The 22,944-nt window shown below is 50.3% G+C and overlaps 1 protein-coding gene across 4 annotated transcripts in view; it reads left to right on the forward strand.

Moving 5' to 3' along the window:
* FERMT2 (FERM domain containing kindlin 2) overlaps positions 1 to 20,318 on the forward strand; it is a 45,845-nt gene extending 25,527 nt beyond the window's left edge. Inside the window, exons 3-16 of one of the 4 annotated variants that reach the window (XM_084520199.1) lie at positions 2,595 to 2,729; positions 6,916 to 6,948; positions 7,415 to 7,640; positions 7,837 to 7,939; positions 8,274 to 8,381; positions 9,215 to 9,349; positions 11,208 to 11,257; positions 12,626 to 12,750; positions 13,931 to 14,037; positions 14,316 to 14,537; positions 16,414 to 16,434; positions 16,962 to 17,086; positions 17,442 to 17,583; positions 18,917 to 20,318. In XM_084520199.1, coding sequence (XP_084376325.1) covers positions 2,595 to 2,729; positions 6,916 to 6,948; positions 7,415 to 7,640; positions 7,837 to 7,939; positions 8,274 to 8,381; positions 9,215 to 9,349; positions 11,208 to 11,257; positions 12,626 to 12,750; positions 13,931 to 14,037; positions 14,316 to 14,537; positions 16,414 to 16,434; positions 16,962 to 17,086; positions 17,442 to 17,583; positions 18,917 to 19,090 — 1,706 coding nt within the window. In that variant the 3' untranslated portion in view covers positions 19,091 to 20,318. The remainder of the gene's footprint in view (positions 1 to 2,594; positions 2,730 to 6,915; positions 6,949 to 7,414; positions 7,641 to 7,836; positions 7,940 to 8,273; positions 8,382 to 9,214; positions 9,350 to 11,207; positions 11,258 to 12,625; positions 12,751 to 13,930; positions 14,038 to 14,315; positions 14,538 to 16,413; positions 16,435 to 16,961; positions 17,087 to 17,441; positions 17,584 to 18,916) is intronic. The other 3 variants (XM_084520200.1, XM_084520197.1, XM_084520198.1) reach the window with 3 other exon arrangements.
* Positions 20,319 to 22,944: the final 2,626 nt, after the last annotated feature.

Consider the following 22,944-nt stretch of genomic DNA (forward strand, 5'->3'; position numbering starts at 1 on the left):
GGTGCCTGCAAGCAGGGAAACAAAGTCCAGGGACGGGACACAGCCTGCCAGGGAAGCCGTGCTGTAATAAATTAAAAAAAAATAAAGTAATTTTTGGAATGTGCTGTTTATAATGGCAGCCGTACCCTGGCAAATGTGGAAACTGTGCATCGTGTCCAGCTGTGTGATTTAGCGGGGCTGCACCTACGTAGGCTGCTGGGTCCTGCTCCATCCCGAGTGCTCCAGCTGGGGATGCTCCAGGGATGTGCCCTGTGCCTGAGCACCCAACGGGAGCGTGGGCTCGGAGAGAAACAGGCTGGGAGTTGCTTACAAGGAAAGCCAGATGTGTCTGTCTGCCTGGGGATGGTGGGAATCGTGTCTGATAGAGGCAGATCTGGTTTCTTGTCTCATGGTGTGTCACTGGTTTGGGGCAGAGCCTGCTCGCAGCCTGGTGTTCTCATCTGTCGTTTCTCACAGGGAAAGAGGCTGGGGTAGGAAACATCTGCTGCATCACGGAGCAGCACAGATGTGTCCCCTGCAGGTCACATCCTGGCCACTAAATTCCGGGTTTAATGGTATTCCTGTGGCTGGGACCAGACAGCAAACTCCCACTGCTGCCGGCGTGGTCACCACATGCATTAGGTAAAATGCTGACCGTGTAATCCCTCCTGGTTTGGGTGATTACCGGTTGTCCTGCTCAGCACCCCTGCTGGTGGGGAAATACAGCCTGCTCCGACTCTCTGCATCCTCTCCTGCCTGGTGGATGAGCCCTCACGTCCTCCTGGCCATGCCAAATGAAAACACCAAGTTTCTCCCCAGGCGATCCAATAGGTATCGTAACGTGTACAGCTGCAAGCTTCAGTGTGCAGCTGAGGTGGGAATTGTGGCCGCTTTCCTTAAAGCGTCAAGGATTCACAGCTTCACACGTTTCTGTGCATTTTGGGGGAAAACAGCTGGAGACCACCAAGGGGCTTGAGCAGGGACAGCCAGCTGCAGGGGCAGCTCCAAAGCTCTTCCTTACAGACTCAGGTGTGACCAGAATTTGGTCTCCGCTTTCCCAGAAAGCTCCTTCCCAGTTGGAAGTGGATGCATGAGGTGTGACACCCCAAAATACCTTTGCCTGGATGGGACCACCCCAAGCCCCCAGAACAGGAAGAGCCCAGTGATGGAAACCAAATGCGTGGCTCTTTAATTGTCCAAGCTGCAGTTTACGTGACGAGCATTGATTCCTGGGGAGGATTTTGTTACCCAGTCACCCAAATCTTGTAATCCCTTTTTCCTACATATTTTTATGTGTTTCTCATTTTCATTAGTCATGCAGATTGTGTGCTTTGTAGAAGCAAACCATGCTGCTCCCATGGCTTGAAGCACTGATGCACTCCGATGCTCTTCATTTTCAGTTACGTGGTTTTAGGATTATTCCGTCTGGTTTGGGGCAGGGAACTGGGAGAGGCTGGAGTCCCCCTGGCAGGGACCCCTGCCCCCAGCCCCATGGGGCACCCCCAGGGATGGGGCAGCCACAGCTCCTTGGGGCAGCCTGCACCAGGGCCTCACCACCCTCTGAGGGAAGGATTTCTTCCTCATATTGAATCTAAATCTACCCTTTTTTGGTTTAAAACCATCACTATCATTACATGCCCTTGTAAAAAGTACCCCCCAGCTGTCCTGCAGCCCCTTTAGGCCCCGTGAGGTCTCCCCGGAGCCTCCCCTTCTCCAGGCCAAACCCCCCCAGCTCCCTCAGCCTGTCCCCACAGCAGAGGGGCTGCAGCCTCTGAGCATCCTCGAGGCCTCCTCTGTGGCAAGCTTCTCAACACCCTCAGGTCCTTTTCCCAAGGGCTGCTCTTAATCCATTCCTTGCCCATCCTGTGTTTGTGCTTGGGATTACCCCGGCCCAGCTGCAGGACCTTGCACTTGGCCTTGTTGAACCCCATGAGGTTCTCACAGGCCCACCGCTCAGGCTTGCCCAGGTCCCTCTGGATGGCAGCCCTTCCCTTCAGCACCACACAGCTTGGTGTTATCATCAAACATGCAGAGGGTGCACTCGATCCTACTGCCCATAGCATTAAGAAAGATATTATACAGTACCGGTCCCCATACAGACCCATTAGGGACACCATTTGTCACTGGGCTCCACCTGGCCATAGAGCTCTTTACTGCAATTCTCTGGATGCAGCCATCCAGCTAATTATTCCACCAAATAGTCCACCCATCAAATCCACATCTCCCCAGTTTAGAGACAAGGACATTGTGTGAGAAAGATAAAGATGTTGTGTGTGGCATTTCCAGTCTGGTAACTAAATAAATGGCTTGACTCTTGAGTTGCTGCTATGGGTGGGAGAGAACCTGGCCTGTCACATAGGTGCCTAAATAAAGGGGTTAAATATGTATAAAGAAAGAGATAAAAATAGATAGATAAGATATGAGCTGCTGGTGCAAGGAAGGTGGTTTGTTTTGTACAGGCTGGGTCTCAACTTCATTTCTGTCCATTGCAAAGCAGGAAAATCAGCCAAGATACTGCAAGTCACTGTGTGTTATTCCTAAAGGAAAGATTTTCTTTTTTTTTTTCCCACATTTTTCCATCCTGCCTTTGTTAAAGCGGTCTGTTTTTTCCCCAGACATCAGGCATCCAGAAGAGCTCTCCCTTTTGAGGAAACCCAGAGATCCATCAAAGAAAAAAAAGAAGAAGCTGGATGATCAATATGAAGATGAAGCCTTTGAGCTGGAGGGCCCGCTAATCACGCCGGGGTCGGGTGAGTCAGGGTTTGCTTTGTGGTGATGCGCTTATGGGGAGCAGAGTGGGAGGAAGCAGCCAGGTAATAAAATGGGAATGCATGCAGGGAAAAAATATATGGCAGTATTGATCTGACCAAATTCCTTAAGGGCTGCACAAGAAATGGACCCCGAATTATTTCCATAAGTTATCCAGGGCTGCTGCACGCGGTCATGATGGTGCAGATGAACGCCTGGGGCTGTGAGGTGTGCAGGGGAGCAGAAGAACGCCAGGCTTTATAAAATAAAAAAGAAACACGTAAAATAAAAAAGAAAGTGTGACCACTTCAGCATGCAGATTGTGTTACTGAAATGTTTTCTTACCCTATTAAGAAAGAAGTTAAATGGAAAACCATTCCTAACTTCAAACTCCAGGTGCGTTTTAGGCAACACCGCTGCTTCAAACCTTATTTATAGCCCACCAGAAATGGTATTTTTATTAATTGCATTAGTGCTCCCTAATGCTAAGGGCGTGGCTGTAGGTGGTAATGCTAAAAGAAAGCTCTCATTGTCGGGGGTTTCTTGCTGCTGCGGGAGTTTGCCAGTGTGGCTCACAGAGCACCGCTAACGAAGCAGCACCGCTAACGGAGCAGCACCGCTTGCCGCAAGCAGCAAATCGATGCCGGGAGTGTTTGCAAGCAGAGAGGTGTTCTGGCTCTGCTCTGCAGTGGCTGGAGGCTGGGGCTGGAAGGATGGAGGCAGTCAAGTGGGAGCACTTTAACCCTAATGGACTCGCGGAGACAGCCGCAGTGATGCGTGCTGGCGGGCGGGCGAGACGCGTCTGGCTGCCAGCGCTCCTGGATTTAAATCCAGCGACAAGAGGGAAGCAGGGCAGCATTAATGTTAAAAAGCAAACAACCTTGGGATTCAGTAAATTTGTATAATTGCTCTTGAATTAACCAAAGTACGAGTGAAGGTGACAGCAGCGTGCTCGGTGGTGCTCTGCGGGCACGGTGCTCACCCCTGCATGCTTGTGGGCAGCTTCACACGGGGCACGGGCACCGGGAAGGGCTGGCATCTCCCCTTTTCGGCAACTGGGCTGGGGGGTGGCTTTGGGTCCACGTCCTTCATGGGATGGAGGAGCCCAGAGCTCCTGCACAAGCTTCCCAGCCACTCAGCACCACCCTGGGCACTTCTGGAGGATGGTCTGCAGAGACCCCCTGGGAGCTTTGCAGCAAGAGAAAAATACTCCTTTTTTTCCTCTTTTCTCACTCTTTCTCTTCTAAGTGACTTAATAATACTTCTGGACTAGTCCTCATCCACTCCTGGCTAGAGGAGCTTTCCCTGCATCTTTCAAAGCTCCGTCCAATTTTCATTTTCATTTGGCATTTCCATCAGGAGAGGTAGTCATCAGCCTTTCCGAAAGGCAATGTTCGCAGAGAGCATCTCTGTTAGATTAATAGGAAATACTTGGCTTGCTTTGTGGGAAATGCATGCAAAAGACATTTTTCAATTTAAATTATTTATTACTCTTTCAGTGAGTCACTTTGAACTATCATACAGTTTTTTCTTTCCTGCACTACGTCTGTGAATGAAAGGACTTTTGCTGCAGCTTTAATTACTGCAGCTACCTGCAACGCTTAGGTCCCATTAGTTAGACGTCATGTTTTTAATCTGAATAAGTTGTTGCTGCTGTTGTTCCAACATCAGTTTGTGCGCTGAATGCTTATGTGAAATGAGTTAACATTTCTGGATCTGCTCGTTTCAGTACACATAGATTTAATGGGCATTTTTTTGTCACTGAGGACCCCACACCTGGCAGTGCACCCAATTTAAACCTCTATAGGCAGAGCTGTCAATATACCTACAGTAAGTATTGCCCAACACTTTCCACTAAAATTCTTGTTTTTGCTTGTTTATGAGTTAGCCAAGCTTATAGGTGTTTAAGCTGAAACTTTCCATGACATTGCCTGCCACAGGCAAATTTTTTAAGGAAAACTTCTGAAATGTTTCAGTTGTTTCTGAACGACGTCAGTGACCTCCTCAGAAGGTGATGTGGAGAACATCCACGGGGAAGTTTTGCTCCTCTGTGCTCTGGAGCAGAGACTCAGAGGGGAGCAGGGCTTGCACATGCGTGGACGTCCATGTGAACATCTGCCCGTTTTGGGGCAAGAAGTGGGTTTTCCTTTCCTTGCTCCATGTTCAGCCCTGTCCCTTGAGGCTGGCACAATGCAAATGTTGACAGATGGAGGCGAGGAGAAGCTGCTGCCTTCTCCTTGAAAGCGTGAAGCTCAAAGGGGGATATTCCCATGCTGCCATGATTCCTGCAGCATTTTTGCTCAGCCCCAGTTTTCGGCTCTGTCCCAGTAGGTTCCCACGCTGCTTCCCAGTCCCCAGGCTTTTGGTCAGAACATGAATCCCGACCAGGGTGCCAGCAAACCCAGCAGCATCATTAAAAACATCCCAAAGGTTTTCTTGTTCGATGGCACCTGCCAGCTTTCACTTACATTTTCCATCCTATCAGTTAATAACTTAACAGAGGCTGGTTCTGTGTAAAATCCCCTCAAAACGGTGCGAAGTTGGTTCACTGACGTCGATTGTGTTATCTTCCAGATGTCGTATCATGTAGCTCGATTGCAGATCGGATCGGATTGCTGGGCCCAGATGTATCCCTCTAATTCAGTTCAGCCCTAAATATTGCGGGAAAACTCTCGATCGAATCCTGCCGTGTTACAAAGTGCTTGGAATACTTTTTTTAATATTCTCTGGAGTTTTTTAATATACTTCAAAACAGCCGGAGATGTGGAAGATATTTCATCTTGAGGAGAACAGATGAAGCTATCTGGAGCTGGGTTTCCAAAATGCAGAACCACGCATGGAAGAGCTGGGGGGTTGCACATCTTCCTGATAGGATGGATTCAGACCGGTCTTTTGGCTCATCTTTCTGTAATTTCTTGCACATTCAAGGAGCTAGTGCTCTTCTAAGGTGTATTTTGGGCGCATCGTATCACACATCTGAGCATGCTGGAATGGGAAACGTGATTTCAAAAGGACACAATCCTTTCCCAAAGAGCCAAATATTGGTCCTCCTAAATAGTGGTGCGCAGATTTATTCCCAGCAAATGACGTTGAGCTCATTGCCTGATTTTTCTACGCAGTGGAATCACCGATATTAGGATACACTCGTTGAATCTCCATTACTTTCAAAATTTGGGTTTTATACTCAGCATAAAAATCAATGCTCCCATGAGACAAGCAGGGCCTCGTTAGCTATCAGCTAATATGGGATATGAGATGCCAAGTTAGGTCAGATTTCTTCTCTTCGTAATTTGTAATTTTAAAAGCGATTTATATTTTTTTCCCTGTACAATCTGTAAAACTTCACCTAGGATTAATGCATGCCTTGTGACCAGTCCTGCACCAAATAGCACCACTCGCTCAGCACATTAATATCAAATAGGCCATCTAAGCAAGCTTTTCTGTCCACAAAATGCCACGTTTCCGTGCCTGGCCAGTTCTTGTAACACGAGCAAAAGAGCGTGGAGTCACTCGGGTTACTTTGCCTGCCGAGTCAGCTGGCGCTGCTGCAAAACGCTCAAAAAAAGAGTGCTTTTGATGAAAGTTGTGTGCAAAGAGACGGGCGAGCTTCTGGGCAGCTTTGCAAGCGTTTCACGTGTCGGGGAAAAAAACAGGTTTACAGTTTGTTGGCTACTGAGGGCGTGCAGCGGGGCAGCAGCGGGAGAGCACGCATCTTGCGGCTGCATCGCTGGAGGAGCCTCCCCGGCAGTAAATCAGGGTGAAAACATGGCAGTTTCGGGTCTGTGTTGAGAAGTGGCAATTGCCAAAAGCACAGAATCACCTCGGTTGGAAACAGACCTCCAAGAGCACCAAGTCCAACCGTTAGCCTGACCGATCGCAGCAGTTTGATGCGTTGCTTGCAGGAAGCTCAGAAAATCCACATCTTGAGTGTCCCGCTCGAAACCATTTGGCAAGAAAGGCAATTTTTGCAAACTCACCTGAAACGCCTCCCTGATTTTAAGCGCAATCACTTTAACGAGGGGAGTCTCAGCCAGAGGCCGGCTCTGCACTGGGGTTTGGGTGGTTAAACCTCACGTGTGCTATTCAGACCTCTTGCAAACATTTGTATTTTCAGCTCCGCTCCTTCCCAGCCCTCCCGGTGACTTTCTCTCGCCTTCTCACTTCCCTCCTTTCTTTCCCTCTCCATAGGCACCGATATTCTTTACATCGGCCCCGTCAAAGGTGAGCTCCACCTCCTTAGGACTTTTGTGCTCTGCCTCTGGTCTCTCTGGCCGTGCCCTTAGTTTATTTTCCTGCTCCTCTAAAACCTTTGACTTCCAAAATCTTTAAGCGCCAGGTAATGCCGGTAAGTGGGGGGCTGCTCATGTCCCAGCTCAGGGGCAGGCGCCAGCTCCCGAGGCTGGCAGCCTGGGAGACCTGAGGGTTTTCCCATGGATTCAGCCTGGAATGGCTTTTCCATCAGCTTTGCTCTTGGAGAAGAGCTGAGAGAGAGAGAGAGAGGGAGAGCTTGGGACAGCTTGTCATGGGAAAACAAGCAGCGCAGTGTTTTCCCGCTGCGGAAAAAAATGGTAAAAGAAAAAGGGAAGGTTTCTCATCCGCTGGCTTCGTTTTTGTGTCTGCGCTGGCTTTGTACGGAGCAGGGCTTGGCAGCAAGCTAACTCCCGGCGCTTCTTCCTCTCGCTGGTAGGAAACATATATTCGAGCCCGGGACTGTACAGCAAAACCATGACGCCAACCTACGACGCTCACGACGGCAGCCCCCTGTCACCCACGTCCGCCTGGTTCGGTGACAGCGCCTTGTCGGAGGGGAACCCGGGCATCCTGGCCGTCAGCCAGCCCGTCACCTCCCCAGAGTCCCTCGCAAAAATGTACAAGCCACAGGCGCTCCTCGATAAAGCCAAAATCAACCAAGGGTGAGTTCAGGATTTGTTTTTCTTCTCTCTTCTTCTTTTTTTTTTTTTTTTTTTGCCTTAAAAAAAAAAAAAAAATGGGCTTCCTTTAAAAAAAAAAAAAAAGAGATCCGTGTGGTTTTAAATTGCATTCTTGAAAGCGTCGTCGCGAGTTCGCCGGAGCTCTTCGTGTGTGTTAGCCCTTGTTGACAATTCACAGATGGCTGGATTCGTCCCGATCTCTTATGGAGCAAGAGGTGAAAGAAAACGAAGCTTTGCTGCTCCGGTTCAAGTACTACAGCTTTTTTGACCTGAATCCAAAGGTACAGAGTTATTCATTTCACTTGCACCTTGCAGCCGAACGTTTTGGGTGAAGGATGCCTGTGTCTCTGACGCACATTTGTGCTGGTAAATCCTCCACTACTTGAAAATTGGTGGTGCGTGCACCAAGCCTGGGTGTGTGCCCTGCCACCTCCCGGGCTGCCACACTCAGGCATCGCAAAAGAGATGCTTTGGTGGGTGGCCGTGAGGCTTCCCAATGCTGGATTTTAAAAAATGAGCATTGAAAAAGGTTAATTGGGTGGTCTTTGCTTGTGCTGGGAGCGTGGGAGGTGGCGGGTGGTGTTTCACGGCCGCACCATTTCTTGCTGCGCGCAGTACGACGCGATCAGGATCAACCAGCTGTACGAGCAGTCCAAGTGGGCCATTCTGCTGGAGGAGATCGAGTGCACGGAGGAGGAGATGATGATGTTCGCGGCGCTGCAGGTAGGAGACGGCCCCAGAAAACTCGTGGGTTTGGGTAGTCTGGATTTTGTGGCTCTGCAGACATCTCCCCTGATGCATCGGTGGGAGGTTGGGCTTCTCGTGCTCGTTTCCTGTCTCCTAATACTCACTTGGGTTTACTGGGCAATTTAAATGTTTTCTGCTCATTTCTTCTCATGAAGAACTTAGTCCCCTTTTACCAAACATGTTTATGTCTGCCGTAACTTTTAGTTTTACCCTTTCTGAAAAACCCCAGTGAGGACACTAGGTTACTGAACTGTGCATTCCTGGCACGCCGCCCCCTGAGCAGCTGGTGATAATCTGTGGGTTTCCCAGAACTATTTATTTATCTGTTTTATGAAATACTTGGTGTTATTTGGCATAAATACTACACCTGCTATTGACTTCTGTGGGATGGATGGCAGGCCATTTACTATGTGTGGTCTGGCGCTCCTTGTTGCAGTAGGATGCAAAAACAGCCCCAACAGGAGCAAGAGTCTGCTCCTAGGGCCCCTCCCAGGAAGAAAATAGTGAGAACAGAAATGTCAACGCTCTGTTTAACTCTCTGAGCAGTCCAGAGGGGGTTGTGCATGGTCCTTAGAGTGAGATTTTGCAGGCTTTTTGGTTTTCCATGGTAAAAACAGCTGCAGTGCAAGAGGATGTAAAGTGTGTGTGCATGAGCACGCCCTCACGTTGCATTAGCTCAGCAGCATGACCATCATCCCGTCACAAACATGGGCTGTGCCATTAAAGCCAAAGTTTTTTAGCCATGGCCAGCCCGAGGCTTCCAGGTCGCAGGAGCACCTTTGTTCACGGGGCTGTGCCTTGCCTTTCAGTACCACATCAACAAGCTGTCCATCATGTCGTCGGAAAACCACCTGAACAACAGCGACAAGGAGGTGGATGAGGTGGATGCTGCGCTCTCCGACCTAGAAATTACTTTGGAAGGTGGCAAAACGTCAACGATTCTGGTAAGGGCTGAGGCTGGGGCGTGGTGCCTTGCATGTCCCCTTCTCGCCTCTCACCAAGCAGGAATGCTTTTTTTCCATGCATCCAACCAGTTTTATTTCCTTCCTCTCCTTTTTTTTTTTTTTCTATTTCTGCTCTTGTTGAAAAAAAGTAACCATGGTGGAGCAATAGAGAACACAGAGCCCAGTGATATTTTTCATAAAACTAGTATTTTTTTGAAACACAGCTAGGTGGTTTTGGTGGCAGGGGACTCCAGGCTCCAAGTGTGGGGCCAGCATGGAGCTGGTAAAAGCTCTTTGAGCGTGGGCACGTGTTGAACCCAAGACTGCATTTAAGCCATCTCTTTTGGGGGTGTTTATAGTTAATTTAATTGGCATTGCCACAGGAATCGAGTGCATTAACACTTTTTTCCTACAAAGATTGGAAGACCAAACTGTGTTGGAGAAATTCTGAAGAAGCCAGGATCTTGCTGAGCCCCCTGCACCAAGCCGCCTTCCCACTCCAGTAATGGAAAACTCAAATAAAATTCATTTGGTTTCTGTTCTCGTGGCTGACTTTCCCAAATACCGAATTCCTCACACTGAGGTTTCTCTTCCACTGTTCTCTAGTTCATGACAAAGTTTTACAGCATCTGAAACAGCTGCCATGATTTTCAGAAATAGCTTGTGCTTTTGAAACCCTGTTTTTATTAGACTGGATTTTAGCCTGGAGTGGGCTGTGTCTGTATTTCAGAGGGTTCCTTTCTTTCTGAGACATTGTTTTAACACACTGGCTTCCCACCTTTAAAGTTGCAAGGCCCGAAAATTAATTTGCAGAGAAAGGACAAGGTCCAGTCAGGTTTTGTCGGCACAGCCTGGTTTCTTCAGCAATTTTGTACATTTTTGCCATCTTTGAGTTTCATTTAAATTCCGATCCTTTGAAAACCTAAAAATCCTGAAATTTTCCAGTCTTACAGTTCATGTAATTTTTTACAAAGGGTCTTTTGAAGTTAATGTCCATACCTAGCCTGCAGATATTTGCAATGTTAACTGCTGCTGCTCATTCTCTTGTTCCCCCAGGGAGAGCAGCATCACTTAGATGCAACAGAAATAGGGACCGGTTGATAGAGCCAAGATATCTTTCATAATTTCCTTGCAAAGCAGATTTGAAGTGCAGCACTAAGGAGCAGTCCCTGCCAAACAGGAGTGAGGAAGACAATGATTCATCAAAAAATATCCGTCCCTTTCTGTACTGGTTGCTAACAGTAGCCATTTCCAGAGGCATTCGAGTAATTGAATACGGATAATGGGCAATTAGTGGATTGTTTGTTTAGATTCTGCATTTTTTTCCCCATGGTATCTATAAACAGCATTGCTCATTGCAGACAGAAAGTAAACTGTCTTGCTGCTGGAAGCAGCTGTAGCACTGTTTGCTTTCTTTGTCATTCGAAAACCCTTCAGTTGGAGCTCGTGGGAATTGAAAATGCCACCCTCTGTATTCTACTCATCCAAAATACAGAGGTATACCAAGATAAACTCAATATGAAAAAAAAAGGGGGGCAAAAAAAGCCTTCCTAGACTCTCAGGAAGCCTTTCCACAGTCCTCCAGGGTGGTGCAAAGCAACATCTTTTTGTTTTATTCGGAGCTAAAGGAAATCTTAAAGGAAGAGAGAAATCCCTGTGCAAGCACGAGCCAGCGTGCCAGTTCCCAACCTGGCTGGGAACTGGCTCCGCAGGGCACAGACAGCAGGAATCGCTTAAAAAATATAAAAGATTGTCCTCTGGTTTCCAAAAAGCACTTGTGCAGTAGATTTTCTCTGTGTGCTTCACCCCCTGGGCTCTGCTGGGGCAGGTGACTGAAAGGGATCATTTTTATTTTCAGGGTGACATCACTTCCATCCCGGAGCTCGCCGACTACATTAAAGTATTCAAGTAAGTACTGATGGGAAGAGGTGCTTGGGAGCCGTAGGAGCAATGAATAATTAATGGTCCTGACGCCTGCTGTGCATTTCTTTCCCCTCCTGCCCTGAGATTTCACTGCACACCGCTGTGTTATGGTGCATGAAAAACCACTGAGCTGTTTTACCACAGCTCACAGCATCTGGGCACCCTGGCTATTAAAACCTTTTACTTCTTCATCCGGCACTTGGCACGCTCACTGGGTGTTTCGCACTGTTCCCAACCAACCCATTTGATCCCGAAGTTGATCACTTCTTAAACATCAAACCCAAAGTCGGGATTTATGGGCTTTGTTAATGTTGCTGTCACCTGGATGCTGGTGCGTGGAAACTGGGCACGGCAGCAGCTGGACCCTGGCTAGCACTTTGGCAGCCACGCTTGCCTTTTGTAATCCGCTGCCTGCTGCAGCACAGGTGATGGGGAATGGTCTGGAAACAGTGAATAAACCCGATGAGATTTCACAGAATAGGTACAGGAGCAGAAGGAAAGCGGTGGTGATGAAATAGCTCCCTAACGAGCCTTTATTTCGTAATCGTGTGGTTCTGGAGCCAGAAGCTGCTACTTGTGTGCTGAAAAGCACTTTTTCTCCCTCTGTGGACGCGTGGTAATGAGGCCGGTCCCGCTCTCCAGGCTTGTGTCTGCTCCAACTGGGGCAAAGTTTCAGGGCTGGAGCCTGCTCCATGCTTTGGAGCGGGTGGTTTTTTTCCCCTTAAAGCAAACCATCCAACAAAAACCTCCTTGTTTCCTTTGATGTGCTTATTTGCCAGTAAAACCAGGCACAACTCAAATTGCTAATTGCTCGCAAATTGGAGCACCAATTGTCAGGAAAAGAGATGGAGCCGCGAGACGATGCGGGTTCCCTCCTCCTGTTTGGTGCAAACTTCAAACCCTGAGAATTGCAATTTGAGTCCAAAAAAGTCCAAATTTGAGTCCAAAAGACACCGTAAAGGCACTGGTGGACAGTCTGAGAGCTGGGCATCTCCCCTCTGCTGCCCGCACATTTTGCCAGCCTAACTTCTGCATCTGCTTCATGGCAAGTCCAATTCCTGCTGCAGCTTGAGGACAGGGAGCGGGAATGAAATCTATTTTGGATGTGTCTCTTGTCGTGCTTCATCAGGGAGGAGCTGCAATATATTTCACTGTTACGTGTATATGTTGTGTGAATACGTCCCCATATGTCCCTGGTGGTGCTGCAGAGACTCTAGGGACAGCAGGTGGTGGTGCAGCTCCCCAGCAGGGGCTGTCCCAGGGACAGGCATCCCCCAGGCTGCTGGCAGCAGCTTTTCAAACCCCTGGCGAGCTGCAGATTTGCACAGTAATGTCCATCGACCTGTCTGGCAGGCCCAAGAAGCTGACACTGAAAGGTTACAAGCCATATTGGTGCACCTTCAAAGATACCTCCATCTCCTGCTACAAGAGCAAAGAGGAAGCCAACGGGACACCTGCCCACCAGATGAACTTGAGAGGTAAGAGCAGCGTACGCACACTTCCAAGGTATTCCAGTAATCATCTGCCACTGCTGCATCTTGGTTTTCCACTTGTTTGTGCTACTTTCATGCCATCCGAGGGCTGGATAAATAAATGTGAAGGAAAGAAGGGTTTAATAGCATAGTATAAACTTAGATATCTAGCAAGTATGTGGTCCACGGTCATGTCAGAAAGTGCCACCACCTCCTCAGTAGCACAGCTGTTGGGCATTCCCCGCTAACCAGCCCATTTTTCAGCTGCAGAGCAAAGCCAAGCAGGTTTCTGTGAGCCCAAAGAGACAGCGTCCCAGTTTCCTTTTCATCACGGCTATTCAAAACTGCTGAACCAACTCCAACAGCAAAGAATGGGCCTGAGCGCACACTGAGCTGCAGAGAGCAGACCGTGCTGTCCTTCTGCTCTCCCTCCTCTATTTTTTTCCTTCTCTCCCAGGCACTGTCTGTGGGCAGCCTCATTCAGGTGCTCCCCGCAAGCTTTGCACACAGGTTTCACATTCCTCTGGCTGCCTGCCCTTATGTCAAGTCAAACATCCCTGCTCCAAGAGCGACCAAACTTCAGAAAGGGTATTTTTTTTTAGCACATAGACAAATTTTGTGATGCCAAATGACTTCAGGCTGCAGCCCTGAGAAGCCCAGCCTTCATTACATCTATGGGAGCTTTTGGCATATTTTCCTTTCTGTCCTATTTCACCACCCCCATGCTGGCACAATGGCTCGTAGCCCTTTGTAGACACTGAAAGCGGGATGCTCATGCTCACCACTAAAGACAGCAGCAGTGCACCCAGCCAAGACAGTGACAGAGGGCTCAGGATGCAGCTAGCCACCTCTTCCTGCACTTTCTTGAAAATTTAGGGATCACGTGGTGTTTGCAGGCTGTTGGGTCCGTTCCCAAGGCCAGGGAAGGTCTGGGAGATGAGTACAATGGGCAGATGTTAGCCTCAGCCTTGTTTTCAGACCAGATCTTGCTTTGTTTCCCTCTTTTTCCTTCCACTTGGAAAAAGGGCTGTCTGTCACGGGTTTTTTCCCTGCGACATGGAGCGCTTGTCCCATGGGAGATACACTACAAGACGTTTAGCTGGAGTGCTTTGCCTTTCCTTCTCCTCTTTATTTTCTCCTCCTTGTGTCTTTACACACACATTGAACGTCGGCTCCCTCGTTGCAGGATGTGAAGTCACCCCCGACGTGAACATCTCCGGGCAGAAGTTCAACATCAAACTCCTGATCCCCGTTGCGGAGGGGATGAACGAAATCTGGCTTCGCTGCGACAACGTAAGTCCGTCGGCGTGGGCCGTTTAGCTGCTGCTAATTAAAACAAACAAACCCACAGAGCACGTTTGCATGTGGAAGTATTTGCTGCTGATATCACGAGCAGCCTGAATCAGGAGGGCCGCTTGGTTTTGTCCGTCCACCCATGTCGCGGAAGGGTTCTGTCCGTCTGTGGCTGTGCGCCAGGCTCCCCAAAAAGGAGACTTTTGGGGTGTTTTGGCAGGCGGGGGACGGTGCCAGCTCCCCCTGCTGATGGTGCACGGGTCTCGTTTGGGCTGCAGGAGAGGCAGTACGCCAGCTGGATGGCCGCCTGCCGCCTGGCCTCCAAGGGCAAGACGATGGCGGACAGCTCGTACAGCATGGAGGTGCAGAACATCCTCTCCTTCCTGAAGATGCAGCACCTCAACCCGGACCCGCAGCTGATCCCGGAGCAGATCACGACCGACATCAACCCCGAGTGCTTGGTGTCCCCTCGCTACCTGAAGAAATACAAGAACAAGCAGGTAGGTGCCGGCCGCCTCGCCGCAGCCTCGGTGCGCACTTCGGCAGGAGCCGGCGGTTAACGCTGCGTTTTCGGACACTGCCTTTGGGTCGGATGCACACGGTTACTAAAACGAGTGCCCACTGAAGGCTGCGGACCCGGCAGCAGGGAATGGCACCCACCACCATCGTTGCACTGATGGGTGACGTGCACGCAAGCAGCCTGGGCAGTGGGGACGCGATCGGTGTTGGTTCCACCCCGCGCACGGCGCTGCAGGAGGGTGCTGCGGCAAAGGCAGGTCCAGCAGCGAGACCAAATCCCGCTGCTGGGATCAGAAGTTTGCACAGAGCGGGCGCGGAAAGCCTCAGGATGAGCAGAGTTGCAGTTGCTTGCAGTGCTTTGTACAGACTTGGCTGTAACGTGGTTTGCATTTTTCCCTCTTCGCTTTTCCACTACTTCAGAATGCCAGGCTTTGAAACGTTGCTTCATTTTAAATTGCTGTGACTTGCGCTTGAACTCCACGCTATATTCAGTCCGTGCATGACAGAGCTGAACTGTTTTGTGGTAGGAATAAATGCACGGCATTCTGAAGGACATTATATTTCAGCTCGGCAGCAGAAATAAGGCAGGCATTGCTCCGTGGCCTTTCGGTGACTTAACGGTTCGGCTGCAGCTCCGCAGCCTGAGCTGTATCCGACCTTTCAAACCCAAGAAGAAGGCTACAACTCAGAGAAGCAGGAAGAATATAACTTTTTATTGGCACAGCACGATGATTTCCTGGCAGTGGAGTTATATTTTATATAGCCCTTATTATTCTTCTGAATAAGCCTTTATATCCACTTGGATGGAGGGGAGGCTGCATAAATATCCACTTTTAACATATAGAAGACCTTCTAGGCTTGAGCTCGGTAAAATGGAGGCACCTGGAAAAATATTAGCCCGCAGAACTTGCTTGCTGTGCAGGTATCCTTGTGCAGGAACCATGGGGGTGAGCAGGAGCCCTCGCCTGGCTCCGCACCCCGTGGTGCTCAGCACCCCAAATGCGGCCAGGGGCAGAGTTTGCAGCCTCAGAGGCTGTTTGCTGGGAGTGGCAGGGAGGGACAGACAGAAGGAAGGACGGACGGAGGAGGGAATGCAAGGAATTTGGCTGTGAGGGTCCCCCCCGTGCCCCGGCAGAGGGGAGGAGGAGGCCGTGCAAAATGGGAGTTGGCAATGGGCCTCGCAAGATGATTTGAAGCCGCAGCAGCCCCAAACCCACTCAGGGGTTTGTTTCTCTCCACGTGCCGCTGCGGCAGTGCAGGCTTGGCAGGTTGGGTTCGAGGAGTGCCAAATGCTAAAAGCTAAAAAAAAAAAAAAAAGAAAAAAGAAAGTAAAAAAAGAAAAACCGTTTGCATTCAGGGCTCTCAGCTGCATGAGCTGGGAATTGGCAGGGGTTTGATGTCCCTGCCTTGTCCCCAGGCAGCGCCTGGCTCTGCTGGTGGCGTCCCGCAGCCGCCTCTTACCCCAGCAGCATCTCCAGCGTTCCTCTGCCTATCTCAAATAAAAGCAGCTATTGAGCTCGAGGCCTTTTCCATGCAAATAAATAGAGCTGAGTTTGCACAGAGGCAGGGAGAGGAGTGGGACAGCAGGAGCTCTCCGATCAAAACCATTTCCACGACCCCGCACCGGCACGAGGGGCGAATCTGCTCGCTTGCCCCCTCTCCGCGCTTGCGTCCACCTTGGCTGCTTTTCTGCCTACAGAATTGTGCATGGTTTGTTTTTTTTTATTTTGGCTTGAACTTTGGTTTGCAGATAATTTGCACTTTTTCTTTGCTTTGTTGCCATATTTCTGATCGCTTTTTTTTTCTTTCTGCCTCCTTTTCTTTTTTTTTTTTTTTTTTTCGCCTTGCCATCTACAGCCAGGCTATGTAAGAGACTTGGTAAGTGACAGCAACAATAAAATTAAGTTAAAAAAAATTAAAATAGCCTAGACCCCCTTTGGTTGTCAGAGCAGCGATGAAAAAAAAAAACTAACAAAACCCATCCTCCCTGAGAAACTCTAGCCCCGTTTGTTTTTCGTAATGGTCCCCAGTGATTTATGCTGTGAAAGTAGAAACCCTACACCAGAAATTTGCCCTGCCGTTTGCTCACATCCTGCGTCTTAAGCGAAATGAGTCTGAGAGCTCTCTGCCTTCAGCCAGGTCAGAGCTCTGTTTGCTTTCTGTGTCTGGAGATGCTAAGCAAAAGCAGCTCCGTCAGCCGTGGTCCCGCTCTTTGAGCAATAACAGCTGAAATTCGTCCTCGGGGTAGAAATTGTCGTTTATCTGCACTGCTGATAACGGCGCTGACCTGCACCGTTCCCAGCGCCGGCCGAGCTGTGCTTTTTGGCGTGGCCGTGGCGAGTGGGGTGCTGGAGGTGCCTCTCACAAGCCCCGTGCCTAATGCTGCCGTGTCTCACCGCACCCAGATCACGGCCCGGATCCTGGAGGCCCACCAGAACGTCGCCCAGATGAGCCTCATCGAGGCGAAGATGCGGTTTATCCAAGCGTGGCAATCGCTGCCCGAGTTTGGCATCACGCACTTCATCGCGAGGTCAGTGGGCAGAGCAGGGTGTGTGCCATGAATAAACGTGTTCCAGCTGAGCATTTAATGACATCCTTGGGTTAAATCTGTCATCTGCAACTGGTCAGAGCGATGCAAAGCCATAGCTCCAAGCAGAGGGGGTTTGTACCAACTGCTTAGGACCTGCACCCCTTCTTTCACACCTCTCCGGTGGCACATCCTGCGCCGTGAAGTCGCACCAGAACCGAAATTAAAAGCATCAATCACATCGACTGTGTTGGGGTGAATCACATCGATTTATATTGTATAAGTTAACCGGGTTGCTGGATTTAACACATGTAGCTCCCTGTTAGCTCGTGGTTACTAATCCCTCCCCGTGCCGCAGGTTCCAGGGGGGCAAGAAGGAGGAGCTGATCGGCATCGCCTACAACCGGCTGATTCGGATGGACGCCAGCACGGGCGACGCCGTCAAAACGTGGCGATTCAGCAACATGAAGCAGTGGAACGTCAACTGGGAGATTAAAATGGTAAGAGGGCAGAGCCCGGCTGTGCTCCTCGTGCTGCTCCGTGCCCAGATGTGCGAGCTGCAGAGTTGCAGGGCCCGCCGCTCGGTGTTTCACACACGTAGGCCACTTCCCCGCTTCCGTGGAAAAGATGTTGCTGTCAGTTTTTTGTGCATCGGCTTTTAAAAAGTGAGATTTTTGTCGGTGTTTTCCAAAGCGTGGCTTTTGGGAGGCGGTCTGCTGGCACGAGGCTGGCTGGAAGCTCACGGTGCGCTGCTGGAAACAGCGCTAACACGTTTCACTAAAGCTTTCGGGCTCTTTTTTCTGGAGGTAGCTCTGGAGTGACATCCTTCTGCATCCACGTAAAGTATTTTCTCCCCACCGCCACCCCCTGGAGATCCATCAGAGCTTGTCTGAGCAGCTGGTGGAGCCAAGCGTGACCCTTAAAAAAGAGGAAAGAATTCAACCTTTAACTAAGCCGGTTACACATTTAACGTGTAGCAGTTTTGGCCTGGTCTCTCCGAACACCCACTCAAGGGCAGTGAAACAGAATCAGACTTCAGGACTGAGGTTCAGGCATGATCCTAAGCAGTAACAGCGATGTGCTGAGCCTTTATCCATATTAAAACCCATTTACTTGTGGCTCAGCTCAGATTTTCCTGTAACTCATGCAAGCAAGGCACTTTGCTGAGCTCCAAAATAGTTTTTTTTACCAGCGGCTACGTTTGGGTGCGCAAGCTCTGTGCTCTTCCCCAACGCAGCACCCGATGCAGGCTTCCAGCCACCATGTAAAGGCTGTTCCTGTGTGCTTCGGGGCACGTTGAGAGCTGCTGGCAGAATTATTCAGGCTCAGAGTCCTTGTTTGGACCCAGCTTGCAAGCCCCTGTATCCAAATTGCCCAGACTTTCTGCCAGGAAAACCCCAGCATTGCCTCCGCAGAGCTGTTGGCGTCGGGGGGACGAAAAATTCCTGGGCATCAGGATGGGCAGGCACTCTGCAACAGGCTCCCCAACCCCGTAAAACATTCCTACAGCAAAACCTCAGCGTATAAATCCAGAATACACTCGCAGGGGAACCGGGAAACAAATCCCAGCCCTTATTAACAGTCCCGTGTCCAGCCTCTGCTTCTCGTAAAGCACAGGGTGCGCACGCACAGGCTCGGCGCCGAGAGGCACGAGCAATGTAATGGTCTCTGCGGTGAAAGAGGCTTGCTGCTTCCCAGAAAGAGGCTTTTCTGCCCCCAAAATTTCAGCAGTGATGCAGCTGGGTTTCTCTCGGGCAGCACAAACGGTTCGTGGGGCCGGGACGCGGCGGGGCTGCGCGCGGTGCCCCTCACCCCGTGGCTCCCTGCCCCTAGGTGACGGTGGAGTTCGCAGACGACGTCCGGGTGTCCTTCATCTGCACGGAGGTGGATTGCAAGGTGGTGCACGAGTTCATCGGCGGCTACATCTTCTTGTCGACGCGAGCCAAGGACCAGAACGAGAGCTTAGACGAGGAGATGTTCTACAAACTGACCAGCGGCTGGGTGTGAGGCCCATGTACTGTACGCCGAGAGGAAACCCCCGTGGCCATATTAATATTTAACTTTAAGAAGCTGTTCTTTGAAATATGCTGCTTAATAAAGTAAGCTTGAAATGTATCTTTTTTTTTTTTTTTTTTTTTTTTTAATCATGAAAATTTTTGCATTACCAGACCAGTTAATCTGTGTGCACTAATGAGCACTTCTGTTAATTTGCTATAACGAGACCGTGCCTGGGCCAGGTGATGCTGCCTGCCCCCTTTACATACCGAACGTGCCGGCAGATCGGGATCAGATTTGACTGACCTTAAATAGCCAAATTCCTAAGAGAACTCTAAGCCATCTTCTTTAAAAGCCATCCAGGGCTTTAACTATATGAAGTCTATTTATCATGTTTAATGCATGAGTGTTTTATTTCTTTTTCTTTTTTTTCGTGTTCTTGTTTTTGGTTTTTGTTTTTGTTTTGTTTTTTTTTTAATTCTGTAAATTTGACCTGTTCGGAAGTTGTCCTACCCATAAGTAGAATTTCGATCTCTCCTTTCACACTACATGCACCAGGACTGCTGCAGGTGCCTGACATTATTTTGGAGATAGCTGCGTGTGGCCTTGAAGACGACCTCCTGTTAGTCTGTTATAGCTTGGTTTATTTGTTAACTTTCCTTTTGATAATCATTTATATTGTCTTTTTTTTTTATTTTTACACCATATTGTATTATGACACTTTTAGTATTCACCAGCATAGCCACTGTTCTGCCTATGATATGCAAACTTTTTTCATTACAATATGAAGTAAAGGTCTATGAAGTATAGATTTTGTGTAACTAATGTAAAAACACAAATTTTATAAAATTGTACAGTTTTGTTTTTTGTTTTTTTGTTTTTTTGTTTTTTTTAACTACTCTCACAAGCCAGCTAGAATATCGCGTAGATCTGGTGTATCAGCATTAACTGTAGTATGCCTGTAGGGGATAAGGGGAGTAACCTGGGGGGGGTGGAAAACAAACAAAAACCCAACAAACCCACCAGTTTCAGCCCAATTTTTACCTAAGTTAAGCGCGCCCTCGGAGCTGGGCCAGGAGACCCTCAGTGCCGGGCCCCGGGCAGGGGCTGCGTTAGCGGCAGGGGGTCGCCCGCTCCTCCTGATGCCAGGAATAAGCAGTGTTGTGTTCCCGTAGTCTGCGGTTCCGAGACTATGTATAAATGCATTTTATTTTAAATAAAAGTCAAATCTTTTATTTAACTGCTGCCGTCGCTGGCTTCCGTGGTCGCGCTGCGCCCCCAAAGCCCTTCTTCCCTCCCCCGGGGTTCCTCCTGCCCCTACTTTGAAGGATGTGACTGGGGGGTGATTTAGGGGTTGTGACTGTGGGTTTTAGGGGATGTGAGCCTCGGGGCCACCCCTTTTCCCCCTCCCCGTGGAGCAGGAACCCAGCAAGCAGCGGCGACGCTGCCACTTCGTGGGGACAGAGCAGGGGGCACCCAGACCACCCCGCTGCACCCTAAAACACCCCGAGAGAGGGGCAGGGACCCTTTGGGAAGGGCACAATCCAGCTCACGGGTTCAGGTTGTCTTTTCCGACACAGCAGAGCTGCTGATGGGGACGAGAAAGCAACGCCAGCCCTGGGCGAGGGCTGGGAGATGGGGATGGTGAGCCAAAAAAAAGCCATCCTACACGAGGGCTGAGGTTCTGCTGGAGGGGAGGCGAGGCAGGGGAAGGTGCATCCATCCCCATGTCTGTCCCCGTGTCCGTCCCCATGTCCCTCCGGGCTTGGAGGCCTCAGGAAATGGTGCGGGGGCTGCGGGGAGGTCGGTGCTGGGGCATGGGAAGGCCGAGGTCGCTCTCCTGCCCCCAGGGATGGGGGAAGCCTGGAGCCCTACAGGCTCCGGGGGGAGGCCAAGAGGGGCTTGGGTTTTCGATGCTGCCTTTCCCGTCCCCTCTGGACATCCTCTGGGTGCCTCTGGCCCAGCCCCAGCCCCAGCAGGGCCACCCCAAGCAGGGTGTCCAGCCCCACGGCCAGGCTCCTTCCTTGGCTGGTACAAAAATCACAGGGATTTGGGCACACGGAGGCACCCAGACCCCAGCTCCAGCACCCGTGCTGGGTTTCTTGTGCTGACGTGGTGAAATCCGGCTGCGGGTGGCCCTTGGGGGCCAACGAAAGAGAAAACCAACCCAAAAGCCACAGCGAGAAACCCGGCGTGGGGGTGCCTGACTCAGCTTCAGGCAGGGCTCGCCGTGGGCAGCCAGAAACCAGTGGGAAAACCTGGGGAAAACAATTGCCACCGACGATTTTCCAGCAGACTTCACGGGAAGGTGCATTCAGAGTCACCCTCAGCCTTGTTCCTCCATCCCCTCCTGCCCCCCAGACCCATCCTAACTCAATTTGGGCTGCCCTAGATCCGTGCCCAGCTCCAAACCTTCCTGCAAACCCGTGCCTCTATTTCACCTGCCGGCTCCAAGCACCATAAAAGCGCCGCACGCTTTTATTTGCGGCACCGAGGCACTAAAGAGATAAAAGATCTATAAATATCTGCTGGATGTTAGGCATTAAAAATAAATAAATAAATAAAAGGTGTCTGCTTGCTCACATCTTTTCCAGTAAGTGCCAGCGTAATGGGGTCTGGGCTCGCTTTGAAGGGCCTGAGAGCAGAAGCCCCCTGCAAGCTGCTCCTCGCCCTCTCCTGAGCTCCCCGTCTGGTGCTCACCTCTCCTGCTGGGGAAATGCTGATGGGAAACGCTGGTTTAGGAAGAATTTATAATTAAAAAAACACCCAATTTATCCCAAAACGCTTTCATCCACTCAGCAGTTGGCTCTGCAGTTTATCTGAGCCGTGCAAAAAAAAGCCACTTTAGGGTTTGTTTTTTTTGCTCGACACAGGGGCATCAAAATATTTCCCCAGCCCGATGGACTTGGAAATGCCAACCCCGTATTTTAAAGCGACTCAAATACGTGGGAAGCTGTCAGAGAGTGAAATTACCCGAAAAGTTTTGCCTTTGACCCACAGGTAAGGCACAACCCTGAAGGTTTCCATGTGTCCGGGGGATACCGAGCTTTGCAGAGCCGTGTCCCGGAGCCTTAACACCCCCATCCCTGCACCCCGAACACACATCTCTTGTAAAACAGTGACAAAATCCCCCCCAAAAAAACCCTGCCCCATCCCATGCCACTGGGCGGGCTGCTGGGGAGCTCCAACACAAGCCTCCCACCCCCCTGGGCTGCGAAAACAGCGGCTTCAGCAAACGCAGGATTTGCTTTGGGTGGCTTTGGGCTTTTTTTTTTTTTTTTTTTTCTTTTTGGCTTTTGGTCAGCAGATGGTCAGCCCCTAACGAGCGGGCTGCGGTTTTATTTCCTGCCGGGGAAACAGGGGTGTGAGATAAACGAGGAGCCGGGTCGCAAACTCGGCTCGGGGCGGTGCTGGCTGGGAGCTGCTCCCCCACTTTGTCCCCAGCCAGGGGAATTCCTCGCTCCCCGAGGATCTGCACCTCGAGGCTGCTGCTCTGGGTTTTGGGGTGCATTTGCTTTGGGTTTTGGGGTGAGTTTGCTTTGTTTTTCAGGGTGCATTTGCTCCGGGGCTTGGGGTGCATTTGCTCCAAGCCCAGCACCTTCTGCTTCCACCAGACTTGACAGCAAACGGCCCCACCGCAGGGCTGTTTTCTCTCCCAAACGTTTTCCCCCTTCCCATAAACAGGAGGAGAACAGGACGGGAACACGCCTGGGACCGAGGGGAAGTGAGGGCGGGGAGGGAGACGGGTGGGAGACCTCCAACGGCGCCGAGGGGACGGATCCTGGAGGGGCCCTGGCAGCGGGGACGTGGCTGGCAGGGTCCAGAAAGGTCCAAAAAGTGATTTTAATATTTTTCTGCCCTGCAGA

The sequence above is a fragment of the Aythya ferina genome (genome assembly GCF_964211825.1).
Source record: "Aythya ferina genome assembly, chromosome: 5".
In the NCBI taxonomy this organism is placed as follows: domain Eukaryota; kingdom Metazoa; phylum Chordata; class Aves; order Anseriformes; family Anatidae; genus Aythya; species Aythya ferina.